Source organism: Vigna unguiculata, chromosome 3 (assembly GCF_037176805.1).
Source record: "Vigna unguiculata cultivar grain cowpea cultivar isolate G323 ecotype 2 chromosome 3, ASM3717680v1, whole genome shotgun sequence".
Taxonomy (NCBI): Eukaryota; Viridiplantae; Streptophyta; class Magnoliopsida; order Fabales; family Fabaceae; genus Vigna; species Vigna unguiculata.
Window position 1 is genome coordinate 43,231,051 of NC_140794.1, and position 14,497 is coordinate 43,245,547.

At 32.2% G+C, this 14,497-nt stretch overlaps 1 protein-coding gene across 3 annotated transcripts; it reads left to right on the forward strand.

The window, feature by feature from the left end:
- Window positions 1-1,129: 1,129 nt before the first annotated feature.
- Window positions 1,130-11,752, forward strand: LOC114175625 (Aldolase-type TIM barrel family protein). 3 transcript variants are annotated; one of them, XM_028060390.2, is made up of 9 exons: window positions 1,130-1,346; window positions 1,504-1,566; window positions 1,890-2,028; window positions 2,540-2,648; window positions 2,725-2,861; window positions 6,639-6,775; window positions 8,040-8,146; window positions 8,377-8,504; window positions 11,256-11,752. In XM_028060390.2, the coding sequence occupies exons 2-9, from the start codon at window positions 1,539-1,541 to the stop codon at window positions 11,317-11,319; spliced, it is 849 nt and encodes a 282-aa protein (XP_027916191.1). In that variant the 5' UTR covers window positions 1,130-1,346; window positions 1,504-1,538; the 3' UTR covers window positions 11,320-11,752. The 3 variants fall into 3 exon arrangements, with proteins under 3 accessions (XP_027916191.1, XP_027916188.1, XP_027916189.1); XM_028060387.2 differs by having other exon boundaries at window positions 1,133-1,346; window positions 1,461-1,566; XM_028060388.2 differs by having other exon boundaries at window positions 1,170-1,346; window positions 1,478-1,566.
- Window positions 11,753-14,497: the final 2,745 nt, after the last annotated feature.

Here is a 14,497-nt window from a genome sequence, read left to right on the forward strand (position 1 = left end):
TCTTTGTGATGATGTGACAATCTATTTTGTCTTATCATGGAAGACTTGATTGGATGCAATTTGAATTGCAAAATTTCACAATATAGGAGAGACTATCAAATGTGTTGAACTTGAAGGTCTTGCACAAGATAGGTAAGTCATTGTATCTCATAAGTGGTTGAAGCAAAAGTTTTGTACTCAACTTAAGAGGACATTATGGATACAATGGGTTGCTTTTTAGACTTCAAGGATATAGGGGATTGTCCAAGATAGATGATGTAACTTGTGACAAACGGTTGAGTTTATGAGCAGCCTACTAAATTTGAGTCATTGAAGGCCTTGAATTGAAGATCACTTGTTGCATTAACAAATAAGTCTTTTTGTGAGTCTTTGAGATATAAAATAATATACATGCAAGCTTAATGATGTTGTGTTTAGGGATGAAACAAATATCGATGTTCGTAGGTATCCGCAGATAAAATCCGCTACGAGTAGTAAGTAAATACTTTAAACGGGTACTCACGAGTAAGAGATAACAAATTATTTAATATCCGCTTATAAACAAGTGAGGTGCAAGTATCATTATACCCGTACCGGCGGATATCATTACATGTAAAAAATTAAAATTAGAATTTAATTTATATTTTATTATGTTAAATTAAATTAAATTTTAATTTATATTTTATCAAATTAAATTAAATTTATATTTAATTTACATTATTTTCTATTTTTTAAAGTTTATTTTAAATTTTATTTTTAAAATCTATAATTTTTTTAAAATATTTGCAAATATTTATGAATTCTGCAAATTTTAAAAAACCAACGAATATTTTGTAAACGGAAGCCACGATGTTATTCCTAATCTTATTGTATGAATAGCACGAATCAGCTAAAATGATCAACAACGTAGGTAATGTGTGATCGGATATTGGTCGTATAAATAAATCTCCCTTTACGAGATATTAATAGAATGGATTTTTCTTCTACAAAAATTTAAGAACAAATTATTTCAATTAATTCAAACAATTATTCTTTTGGTATGCTAATTTGTTCGAATAGTTTTTTTTTTTTTTTTTTAATTTATGAGATAAAACAACTAACTCAAATAACTGATTATCTTTAATCGAATTCTCATATTACAGGGTGTTGTAAACCGCGTTTTCAGTGGTAGCAAAGAAATAACGGGACTCGTTTTGACTCAACAAAAGAAAATTGTATTTGAACTCTTAGATTTTGCATCTTCGATCCTTTATCTATTCTCGCCACTCTGGCCGAATTGCCCCGGGCAAATTGGGAACTAGGCATTCGTCAACCCTACAATTATGGATTACCGCAACAAACTCGTTCTCGCTCCCATGGTTCGCGTTGTGAGTTCAACTTCCTTTTCATTCTCTCTAAACTACCATTTTCAACTTCCAAACCAAACCGCAACATTCATATCGTTATATCTGCCTTTTTTGTTTTCTAACTTTCTTTGGTAGGGCACTCTCCCATTTAGATTACTAGCTGCTCAATATGGTGCAGATATCACTTACGGTGAGGAAATTATTGATCATAAGATGCTCAAGTGCGACCGTCGAATCAACGGTACACAACTACGCCTCTTTCTGTCTCTCAATTGCACCCTCTTCTTATAAATGTAGTATTTTATACTCTTTTTCTACTTGAACCAATGTGAAATAAATAAATTATGCTAGAATTCAGTTCTACTGTTGTATACATGCGCAAATGAAATGAAATAGTGGTGATGAATGTCGATGCTTATTTATTTTTTGTGGTGGCAAGATGTCAACTGCTAAGATTTTATTGGAACTGTTGGAGAGATAGCTAATCATTCATATGCCTGTGGTTTTTCTTATTTAGATTTAATATACTAAGAAAGGTCTTTTTTTTTGTTAATTCTTTGTCAGAACTCATTGGATGCACCGACTTTGTGGAGAAGGGAACAGATAGTGTTGTTTTTAGAACCTGCGATGAAGAAAAGGATAGGGTTGTATTTCAAATAGGCACATCTGATGCTGTGAGAGCCCTAACTGCTGCTCAGTTAGTGTAAGTTAATTGTGCATTTGGGTTCCCTCTTTACGCTGAAGTTGATATACCCGTTTTGCTTTTACTTCTCTGTATAAAAAATAGTTGTGCGCTGTACATACTTTTCATTGACTGATTTCCCAATGGGGTCAGTTATGTCCTGTAGGGAAAAACACATCCAGTAAGATGTGGCTTGGCTGATATTGTTGTTGTTGGTTCTTAATTTTTTATTTTTTATTGATCTTAGTATATATAAGACTGAAAAGTGAAAACCTATTCAGATATAGATTAAAATGTTGCTGTCTTAGTCATAGTAACGATTTGCTGGAAGATCTTTTTCTCTCCCGATTCCAAATACATAGACCGAATGAACAGATTTAATATTCTGTTTTGAAGTATGTATGCTTTCTTATGTGCACCGAAGTTGCTGTACAAGATCATTGCATGTAGCTTTTCTGCACTGAAAAAGCAATGTATTTAAGTGTTTATTTTGTTTCTTTTTTCCATTTTTATATGCTATGACTGGCTGCAGGTGTAATGATGTTGCTGCCATAGATATTAACATGGGTTGCCCGAAGGCATTTTCTGTGAGTGGTGGGATGGGTGCTGCTCTGCTGTCCAAACCAGAGCTTATTCATGATGTAAGTCTTTATAAATTGTTGTATTTCTGATTGTGCTTCTTTAACACGTTTGAATCCTTTCTCTTTAAAATGCTAGATCTTAACAACATTAAGAAGGAATTTGAACACACCCGTAACTTGTAAGATCCGACTCCTAAAATCACCACATGAGACTGTGGAATTGGCCAAAAGAATTGAGAAAACTGGTGTTTCAGCTCTCGCAGTCCATGGACGGTAATCTCCAATTCTTAAAACTTTCCCCTGGGACTTTCTTTCTCTATTGTGAACTAATATTGGTGTTTTGCTTTCAAAAGACAGTCATTCTTGTTTCAATCAACTTATTAGATGCTTATATATACAATTATTGTTAGCAGGATCTATCTCACAATTCTATCATTCGTCTATGTTATACCGTTTTCTGTTGTGAGATGACTATGTATACAACTTTTGTCTTTAATCTGGGTTTAGGATGATATACAGTGTTTAATAGAAGGCACGGCAAAGGCTTGTTTAATTGTTTTCATTGAAGCAGTCAAGGCAGGATAATCATTTTTTGATGATATGTTATTCCAAGTGGGAGTTATGAAATTTTCAAACAATTAGGATATGTAGAATAAACCATCATGACAAATTTTTGTCAGAGGACATTCAAAGTATCTTATTGGGAGAGAATGCAATAGCAGAAGGCTTGATCTACTTGTGATGAATTGTCTGATAATGCTCAATCAAAAACCAAATCCTAGGGGATATTATGTTAGTACATTGAAACTGGATATTTAGGCGCAGTAATTGAATGGAAACTGAAGCAAAAACTGTCCTATTGTTGTAACAGCTCCTAAAGGGAATAACTCTGCCCATAGAACTTCCAAATGCACATATTTTCCCACCCCCTTCATATCAGGCATTTTTAATTTTGAACAATGACAGCTCCTATAAAACTTAATAACAGCCTACCATCAGACTAATATAAAATAACTTTTTTTTGAAATACACAACGGAACCTAATGAAACAATATGCATTTGATGTCTAACTTCTGAAAAATCAGCCTTTTCCCCTAGGCTAAACACAAGAATTGATTCTTCCTAGGGATGAAATGACACTTTATGCAAGCCCTTAGTGCGTCTCGTTGTCAATTACTATTGTTGAGAGGGTAAAATAGGTGAAAGAGATGCTTAAAATTGTATGTATGGACTATATAACAGTTCATTTTATCTAAGATAATTATGCTTAGTGGATATAATTACAGGAGATTTTATGGCTATATGTTGATATGATATACCTATTGTTGAAAGAGAAAAAATGATGCAAGAGATGCTGAAAACTGTCTCTGGGCTGCACAACTGAGTCCATTTTATATAAGCTGATGAAAATCAATACAAATAATTATAGGAGGCTTTATTCCCGTATAGATGGCATGATATACCTATAAATGTAATTCTAGTTAATCTCAATTTTAGTAAATATTCCTATTATTATAAACATCCTAATTAAATCAAGAAACAAATCAAAATATAAAGAATAAATCCTAAGATCATCTAAGATACTCTAAAATATTCTAAGATGATATCTTCATATGTTTCTTATATGTCTAACACTCTCCTCAAGATGAAGCATACTAAGCATCAGCTTGTTACAAGAAAATAATTCATTTACCCCAATTAAAAAAAATGAGCTCCACTAAATAATAGTGCTTAGTTTAGGGAAAAGGGTGGGGGTGAGAGTTTAGTGTGTGGTGTCACTATGGTTCAATGGTAGGATGTGAACGGATAGGAGGAGGTGTGGATTTGTGAATTTTTATACATAATATCATTACTTTTTCATTAAAATTATATGTGGTGGTATTATATTTTTTTTTTTATCGCAATACTTCCGTCATAACTCGTTATGGTTTCCGTTATAACTATATAAAGATTTTTGGGGTTGCCGATATTTTTCGTTATCCGATATTAATAACACAGAAGCAAATTGTTGAAGATGAGGTGGATCTAGGAGGTGGTTGGAAGGGCCAACTCGTACGCCACTACACCGATATATCTAGTAATGGTGAAGGGGCCAAAATATTTGCGAAAGAGCTTGTGGGAAGTTCATTGGTGATCCATCCTTGGCAGGTAGTGTTTGAGGTGAATAAAGACTCAATTCCCAATGTTGAAGGCATGGTAGTGTCAGCACTTGTTGACTTTTGAGGCCATGCCTTGGTGAGTTCTTTCCAAGTTTTGTTTGAGTTGGAGGAGTACTTTGGCACCTTGTTGTAGTGAGGTATTGAGAGATGGGATACTAGTTGTGCTTGATATGTAATATGGAAATGAGGGTGGTATGATATCGTAAAGGGCACAAAATGGGGTGGTATAGATTGCTGAATGGAACAAGGAATTGTACCAATACTCCACTAGGTGAAAAAACATGTACAAGGAATGTGGTTCTACGAAACATGTAAGGTAAATTTCTAACTTGTGATTGATGACTTCAAATTAAGTATCCTTTGGTGGATGGTAGGAGGTGCTAAACCTCAATGTGTTTACTAGTAGGCGAAAAGAGCTCATGGAAGAAGTGGTAGAGGAACAAGGGGTTATGGTCCACGACAATTGACTTGCAAATTTCAATAGAGTACTAGTGAGCTAACTGGGTTCGGTGAAGGATATGTTGGAGGGTAATGAAACAAACATATTTGGTTAATCTATCAACATGTAAATGGGTGATAAAGTCTATGGTAAGATCATCTCAAACTTGTTGGGAAATAGGGAGGGGTTGGAGATGGCCCAATTTTTTTCTACTTGGTGGCTTGTTCTATTGACAGGGAAGACATTCATGGGTGAAAAGTTTAGTATCTTTGTACATCCAGGGCATTAAAAATGTTGAGACAGACTATGGTGGCTTGTTGGTATAAGGTTGGGTTAATAGAGAACAAGCCAAAGATTGAGACCAATGGATGTGAGAGGGGAGTGGAATGGGTATCAACAAGGTTTCGGAGTTGTTTGGATTCCAAAGAAGACTGGCATGTTTCTAGGGAAGTCTGAAGAGTTTGGAGAGTGCTAGTTTGTCCAGGATAAGCTTAAGGGTTTCATCAAGATCTTTTGGGGTTTGGGAGGCATGGTGAAGTCAATGAAAACACCAAAATGATACATGCTTAGGTGATAGCAAGAAATAAAGCTATACTACACTAAGAAAGCTATATGAAAATGACGAACATTCTCTGCCTTTTTCATTTCCACAGTAGGTCATTCAAGGACTTGAATACATTCTTCCTACAAACCAGTCAAAGACACTTGTTCCCTGTGTATAACAGAAGATTCTTAATGACAACTCTTGGTGTAGTGCAGGTGTAGTAGTCCTTTAGCCAAGTTGGCTTAGATATATTCCCAATGGGCTTGTTATGAGTGGTAGGTGCACTAACAGGCACTAGGGCGCAAGCGTTTAGAGAAATCCCCGAGTCATCTCCCTGTTGAATCTCTCAACACCACCAATCTCCGTGGCATATGTAGTTGATATGTAACTACCATATGCTTTTAACTTCAAAAAGGGATGCGTAGGGCAAGACTATGTGAAGTAGATTCACTAGTAAGGTTGGCATTCAATAAAGAAGATTTTTGCATGAGACTCAAATGGAATTTCTTTTAGTCTTTCCACATTCTTTACTTTACATTCATAGACTTAGAGCCTGATTTTTAGGGAAACCATATTATTTAAGAAAGTAACTAGCCCAAGATTCTTGAGACATACAAAAGGTATCACATGAACAACTTAGGGCTTATTTATCATTTTTGAAATTTGATGTTAATGAACTGAAAAATAAAGTAGCGCTTTCATTTACAAGAAGAAATTCATTCTATCTTGTATCAATTGGGAGAATTGAGCTTTAGCTTTGTTGTGAAGGTAAATTTTTTTACAAAGTGGAAACCCTTGGAGGAGGGAACTCTTTCTCGTATTTAATTGTTAATTTCATTTAATCATTAAAATTGATCTTTAGGTTCTTAATATGCGCTCACTTTTTTTCCTTTTTGATATATTTACAGAAAAGTCACAGATAGGCCCAGAGATCCTGCTAAGTGGAATGAAATAGCTGATGTTGTGTCAGCATTATCTATTCCAGTTATAGCAAATGGTGATGTTTTTGAGTATGAAGATTTTGAACGCATTAAATCAGCCACAAGTAAGTTGAAAAAAATTCTGCAAGAATGGTAGATTGTAAATAGTGTGCAGGGAAAAAAAACTCTGAATGCAGTTGATTTTTATCATAAACTTCAGGAACCTGAGTTATCTGGTCTGTATTTTATTATGTTGCAACCTAACCCCTGTCCTTGTTAATGAGTTCTCCCGAAGTTTTAATTCATTGTCTTCGAAATTGAGATGGACCAAAGCTAAACAAATTTCTTCCTGTGGTGATCATAAATTGCATACTTCTTTGTATCCTAATCCTAGGACCTTCAGTTCTTCAGGAAGGATTGGGTGTACGCATAGGCTTTTCCTTCCCATAGAGGCCTTGAATCAAGTGTCCACTTCATGCTATTGGTAATCATTTTTTATGAGCCTTCATGTAGGACCAAGTAATGGGCTTAGACACAGAAGATTCCTTTTGACTACCTACTGAGAAAGCTAGAAGCAAACCTGTTCTTGACAGAGACCATAATAAAATATATATATATATATATATATATACATACATATATATATATATATATATATGTATATATATATGTATATATATACATATATATGTATGTATATGTATGTATATATATATATATGTATGTATGTGTATATATATATATACACATACATACATATATATGTATATATATATATATATACATATATATATAGATATACATATATATACATATATATATATACATATATGTATATATATGTATATATATATATATATATATATATGAAATACTTCCAACTCCCAAAAGGTATCCACATCATCGTTGCTTTAACATTTATGGTAACTTGAATGCTCCCCTCTTGGAGATAGCTTCAAGTGGTTTTTTTCCTCCATATGACAACACGTTGACAAAAAGACTAGAGACTAAAGTGGAAAGAAAACTATAACATCTCTAAGGCAGCCTGTAGAAACTTTTGAAAAACAAAGGTTTCAAAAGTAACATTGAGGGGACTAACCAGGGTATATCAGGTTGTTTGCTGGATGTCACTCATGGATCCACAAAAATAACTGACGAGGTTCATAAAAATAGTATGCATCTGAATTGAATATAATATGAAATGAAATTCGTTGGTTTTTATCATGTAGGATGGGAATTTATTTTTTATCTTCATTAGTTTTTGATCAAATAGAAAATATGCAATGAAATCTGTACATGTTATTCCTATCATGATGGACTATCTAAGTTGCTATTTATTAAATATTTTTTCATGTTTAGTTACTAAATGAAATTGGTGTGTAATGTAAGGTGCCGCATCGGTGATGGTTGCCAGAGGGGCACTTTGGAATGCATCAATATTTTCGCCTGAAGGTGAAGTCTCTCATGAAGATGTAAAAAGAGAATACATTAGGAAGGTATTTTTTTTTTTGTTCTACGTTAACAAACTACAGTACCTTTTATGACCTTTACATTTTACCTAGAGATGGGTGATAATTTTATAAATATGCAGTTTCCAAATCCAGACAGATTTTTTCTTCTTTGGTTCTTCTTCTATATTCTAATGCTTATATTGGTGGAGGGTGTTGGGCTTCTGGATGTCATGGTACTAACTACTAATGTTACTGCTCTTTACTTTTGATATCAGTGCATCTTATGGGATAATGATATAAAAAGCACCAAGTATACAGTAAAGGAAATGATAATACATTATTCTTGCCTAGAACTGGCTGAAGGGAAGGCTGTCACCAAATCAGAGTCCACAGCTGATCTAGCGTAAGTTTATTTGTTCTTACCACCTGCCTTCATGTTTTCAGTATGTGACTGTAGATCAGTATAATCAGTTGTCACACACACTCATCATTTGTTGTAAACAAATAAAAATGAATCAATGCTTCCCAGATTCTTTAGAGATTACTTGATCATGTGATTACTAAAGAAGGATCCAAATGAATCAATGGTTTCTCTTTTCACCTCCCTTCCTGTCCTCACCTGACATTTTTATGCCCTCTCTGTTTCCTAGAAGTTAGAAAATAGTAATGTTATTGTCAATTTCCTTTGTATCCAATTTAGGGCATGGATAGAATTTACCCAGCTTTCCTTGCAAGATAGATGCATATTAACATGGATTGTTTTTGGGTATAATGCAAATATTACCTACTTGATTTTAGGATTGCATCCTAGTATTGACTACTTTGCTTTCTCTGTAGGCCACTTTCCTTGCCCTCATATGACATTTTAGACCTTCTTTGTGAGCAAGATAATAATAATAATAGTAGTAATGGTTACGAATTTCCTTCTGTTTTGAATACAGGGTTCATATAGTTTTTGTCTTGCATTCGCTGCAATAGTAGTTTCAAATTGGACATGTTTTTTTTTTTGCTTGTCATGAGGGAAATATTTTATAACTAATGGAGGAGGATAAAGAAAAGAGAAGAAGTAACCTTCCGCACAGAAAACCCAAAATAAGAAAATCAAAACAGTAAAGACAAGATCTTTCCAATCCCACTGCAGGTCTAGCAATGAGACTCTTAAAATCCTCCCATATGCTTAATACCACAAAAGAGACCATGAAAAGATTTGCGGGCTATTGGAATAAGTAAACCTATACAAAGTTTTCTTTTAAAAATTGAGAAAATCTGTTCAACCTATAGCACCAAATGGGGACAAACTCAACATCTTTGCATAAAACCTACGCTTTTTGTTTGGCAAAAGGCCCTTGAACATGCTAATTAAAAAGAAAAAAAAAATCTAAATTCTAAGGACGTAAGGCCTCACCAATGTTGATTTAAAATCCCTCTCCATAGAATTAGTTGTTGGCTGCTGGGCAAAGTGGAAGCAGATTGTTGATGCATATATATCAGGAGACAGCCTCGTATGGCCGATAAAAATAACATACCATTATCATTGATCTTATCTCTTAGAAAATGAGTTTTAAGTCTAGTTTAACCTCACAAAACTACCTTGCAAGGTTAAGTTAAGTTTAAAGTCCACCTTTTAAGATGTCATCACATCATTTTGATAAACATAAACATGAGGTGTGATAAAAATTGATAGGGTTAATCTATGTTAGGATTGACAGGGAAGTGATTCTTGGAATTTGAGGACAGAAAGAGCCGCCTTAGAAGATTTAAGCCCTCTTAGAGGATTTAGGAGAAGGAATATATATGAATCCGGATACAAAGAATGGGTAGAACATCCTATATTTGAAAATTCGTTCTAGAACATGTTGAGTCATAGACTAACAAACTCATTGGGCCCATGGTACTAGGAGCAAGATTACTCACTAGCTTAGTGGGAACCTGTGGAAGGAAAGAAAAAAAAGAGATATAGTTAGTCCATTTTTTTGGCTTGACAATGATTCTTTTGGGCTTGGCATTGTCAATTTCTTGCTGGACATCTCCCTTCGAGGCTGCTATGGGTCACATGCTCTGTAGGATTGGGTTTGACTCATAACATGGTTGGTCTAAAAGACAATATTCTATTTCTACTCAACCATATCCCGCATCCACTATTGATCAAGTTGTGTAAGCCCCAAACCCATCTCAACTGTTACGGTCTTGTGGCGCATCAAACATTGAATCTTGCAAGTGTACTATGTAAGTTACACGATACTGTTTGTCTTCATTACAGTGTAACTTGTTATACTATCTGGCATTATGCTATTGGGTCTTACCCTGTATGAAAAACAGTGGATCTGCTTCAAGAAAAACTTAGGAATATTGGATCAAATCATTGAAAACATCTGTTGATTCTTCATGTGATAAAATTTTGGTCTTCGGAAATTTCTTTTTATTGGAATGCCACTTATTACCACTGGACACGATTTTGTATGATATGTACCATTTGGCCATAAGTTGCACAGTCACTAATAATTTTCAATTACATGCATGTATTCCCTTGTACTGAAGGATCTACTAAAGCCTACCCAATTCCTCACATGTAAGGGAAACTTCATTTTATGGAAAGGGATGGGAATGGGGGACTACAGGCCAGGCTTTGGTATAGGATCTGTAGGCAACCTGTCCGTGATAACATCTTTGTTAACTAATGTTCTAACGAGGCATTTTTCAAGGAAAGTTTTGAATAAATCTAAATTGACGTTTACATGTGGTAGTTTTCAGAATGGGGTCTTAAAATTGAATTTCTTTACTTCGTTCTTCACTTAGGAGAAACCCGAGCTTGAGTTTGATGTGGCTTGGATAGCTTGGTCTAATTCTGCTTGGAAATGAATAAATTACCGGTTCTATGTTAAGTGTCTGCTAATAAAATGAATTAATTTTATACTTTCAACTGGAGGCACTCTCTGCATAAAAGGTTATACAAAAATAATGTCACACAAGTAAAAGAAAAACACACTTTGTAGTGAAAACTGACTTTTTTCCTAGTCATTTCTTTCAATAAATTTGAATGTTACTTGTCTTCTTTTCCCCCTAGATAATATAAGTTAATCATTCTTCTGTAACAATCATCATATATTGTTGCTTGTTTAAAATATATACGACGTTGTACTCTTTGTTGTTTCAGGGAACTCTATGGGCAGAAAGAATACTACCAGTTAGTAAAACAAGGCTCTTTTTATGCTTCTTGATAATGTCTTTGGAGCATAAATATTCAGAGTTAGGACATGGCTTCCCTGGTTAAGGATTTGGGCAGCTCCGAGTTTACTAGGCACATCACAACTCACCAATTGATATTATTCTTGAATTCGAGTTCAGTCATTTGTTTGTGATGGATGAAAATAGCTAGATGAGTTAACCCCTGCAAGCATGGATATAGATAATGCTATAGGCTATATTCATGATTTGTAATCATTTTTTATTTATACATGGAAGTGTAATATTTATTATAGAGGCGTTTTTTTTTTGGTAAAAGCATGAACAATAATATGATTGACTGCTACTACCACAATTTTTTAAGGACTCAAAAGTGATGCTAGTTTTTACAAATGGTTAGATTAAGACTATATCTCCGTTCTTAAGGAAACTTTAATTAATATAAAATAGGAAAAAACATTTAACTTAGATAGTAACGTTAAATTTGTTACCAAATTGTATCAAATTATTGGTATTCTTGATCATACTCCATCTGTGTTACCGTGTTGGTTAATTTTCTCGGATTCTCGAGGGAATTTATTAACCCAGCCATAATCACGTATTCTTTTTTTCCATTCCCGAGAACGTTGAGATAGAAAGGTAAATGACTATATTATTAAAAAGTGACTGACTATTTAATTTTAGTCCCTAAAATCCTTATAATTGTTAAAAGAAGCCAAAAAAGTAAACTTTTCATTATATTTTAAAAAATGCCTATGAAAGTTAATGCTTATGTGACAAATCATTGAAATTGTTGACCTGAATGTGACAATTCAGATGATTTATTTTTTCAGTTATAACCTTATAACAACTTATCGCTATTTTAATTTTTGAAAGTATTTTTAAATTTTTAATTAAGTTATATTACATATAAATTATGAGCAAAATCCGAGGATGTTCCGATAGATTAAATCTTCTATTTATTACTTCCTATATTTTTTACATTCTGTTTACACAATTTATGATTTATTTCGATTTTTGACTCATATTCATTTTTATATCAAGTTCAATATTTTAAATTTAATACTTTCAACGTCAGTGTGTTGAGTCCTAGTTTTAAGGTTTAATGTTGAGTTTAAGTTACATTTTTACATTGTATTAATACTTAGCCAAAGAAATACATGAAAGTGGTGACATGGCATTTTTTGCATTACTAATGAAATTACTATATTTTGTTCAACTATAAGTTAACATTAAAAATATTAAAGTAAATCTTAATTATGTAACTAAAATTTTTGCAAGGGCTATCTGATAATATGACTATTAAACTAATTTATAAATGATTAGATATAATAGTACCTGTTAACTAATGCAACACATTACTAATAAGATTCTATAAGATTTCAGGGATCCAAGACACTACTGGTGATATTATATAAAATTTCAAACCAAATTTTTTATCTAAATGAAGTTATTAACTTATATATTACTAAAATGGATGCAATTTTTAAAGTCTATTTTTAAGCTCCCATTATATTTAAACGGTGAACTTCATATATAAAGATGGATAATAAAAAAGTTAAAGTAAATCATAAATTATGTGAAATGGTAAAGACCACCAGAAAGAAGATGATGTCTTAGATAAATATGTTTTTTCAAACATCATTCTTACTCATTTCAAAATCAATCATTATCCTTTAACTAAAAGTATACATGTTTATACTTACATCAAATCTATAATTTATAGTAAGGATACATTTTTATCAAAATGATAAATAACCTCTCTAACTATAATGTCTATATTCAAAATAAATTTTCAAAAATTCAAACAATAAAACTATTCTAAAATACTAAAATACAAGGATATATAGAATAAGACATCCAACCATAACAAAATTTGAATATATGCTAAAATATGTTTAGAGAATCATTTTTCTGAATTGAACTGTCACTAAAATTGATAACAAAATCACAATAAAAAGAAGAGAAAAAAAATAAAAACTTAATTCTTTTGAAAATATGATCAGATAAAAAAATTTCCCAACTCCTATAAAGTCCGTTTAAAAATATGATCAGGTAAAAATATTTCTAACTTCTTAATTATCATGAAGTGGAATTAAATTTCGAAAGAAACAAAGATTAGAGAGATGACCAAAAAGAAAAGAGAGAAGGTTTTTTAGAAAGAGAAAGATATTTAAGAAAAAAATTAGAGAGAGAAAGGGAACTTTACATTAATAATGAATCTAAAGTGGGTATAAAAGTTTATTAAATGTGAAAGTATCATGATTCATACATTAATATTATACTGGATCTTTTGTGTTTCCCCGTACAAAGTGTAGTATATATGGTTCCACTCTTCTGTGGTTTTCAATCTACAAACACATGAATTAAATAAATTAATAAATTTATAAAAGATAATCTGTTAAATATTTTGATTTATTTGTAATGAATGCTTTTATTTATTATTTTTGTGTGTCAACGTATATAAGATAATTCAATTACATAAATTAAGAAAATATTAAATGATTCTTTTAAATTTTAATCAAGGTGATGATAGATGGAAATTCTCATTTTTACTCTGCACCTATACAACACCAATAAGACTATAATTTTAATTTAAAATATAAAATAATTTTAAAAAATTAAATGAGAAAGTAAAACTATTAACTTTTATTAAGTATTAAATTGGGATAGAAAAATTTGATGGTGTTCATTTAGAATTTTCCTTTTTAAAGATAATGCGACATTTAAAGACAACCTATTTTTCACAACCATACAAAATTAAAACCGAAAGACATTCGATGGTTGTCTATGATGCACATATACGATATATGTATCAAATACGACACCAATCTAATACGTTAGTACGTTTATTTTAAAAATAATAGAACACGATATGTGATAGATACATGATATATAAATATTGAGAAATGTACAATAATTCTTAAAAACATAATAAATATATGTATTATTATTGTGTGAATTCAAATTAAAACTATAGGTACTAAAGTTACATAAAAAAATATAAATTATTATCATCGTACAAGTATCACTATAAGGAAAATCTTAAATAATAATAAATTTTAGTAACCAAAAATATGTTCGAGACTGATTTCCTAATTAGAAACCAATTATTTTAGTAACCAAAACCTTGGTAGCTAATGTTAGTGACCAATTTAAAAACCAATTATTTTTGTTGTCAAAACCTTGGTAGTTAATGTTAGTGACCAATTT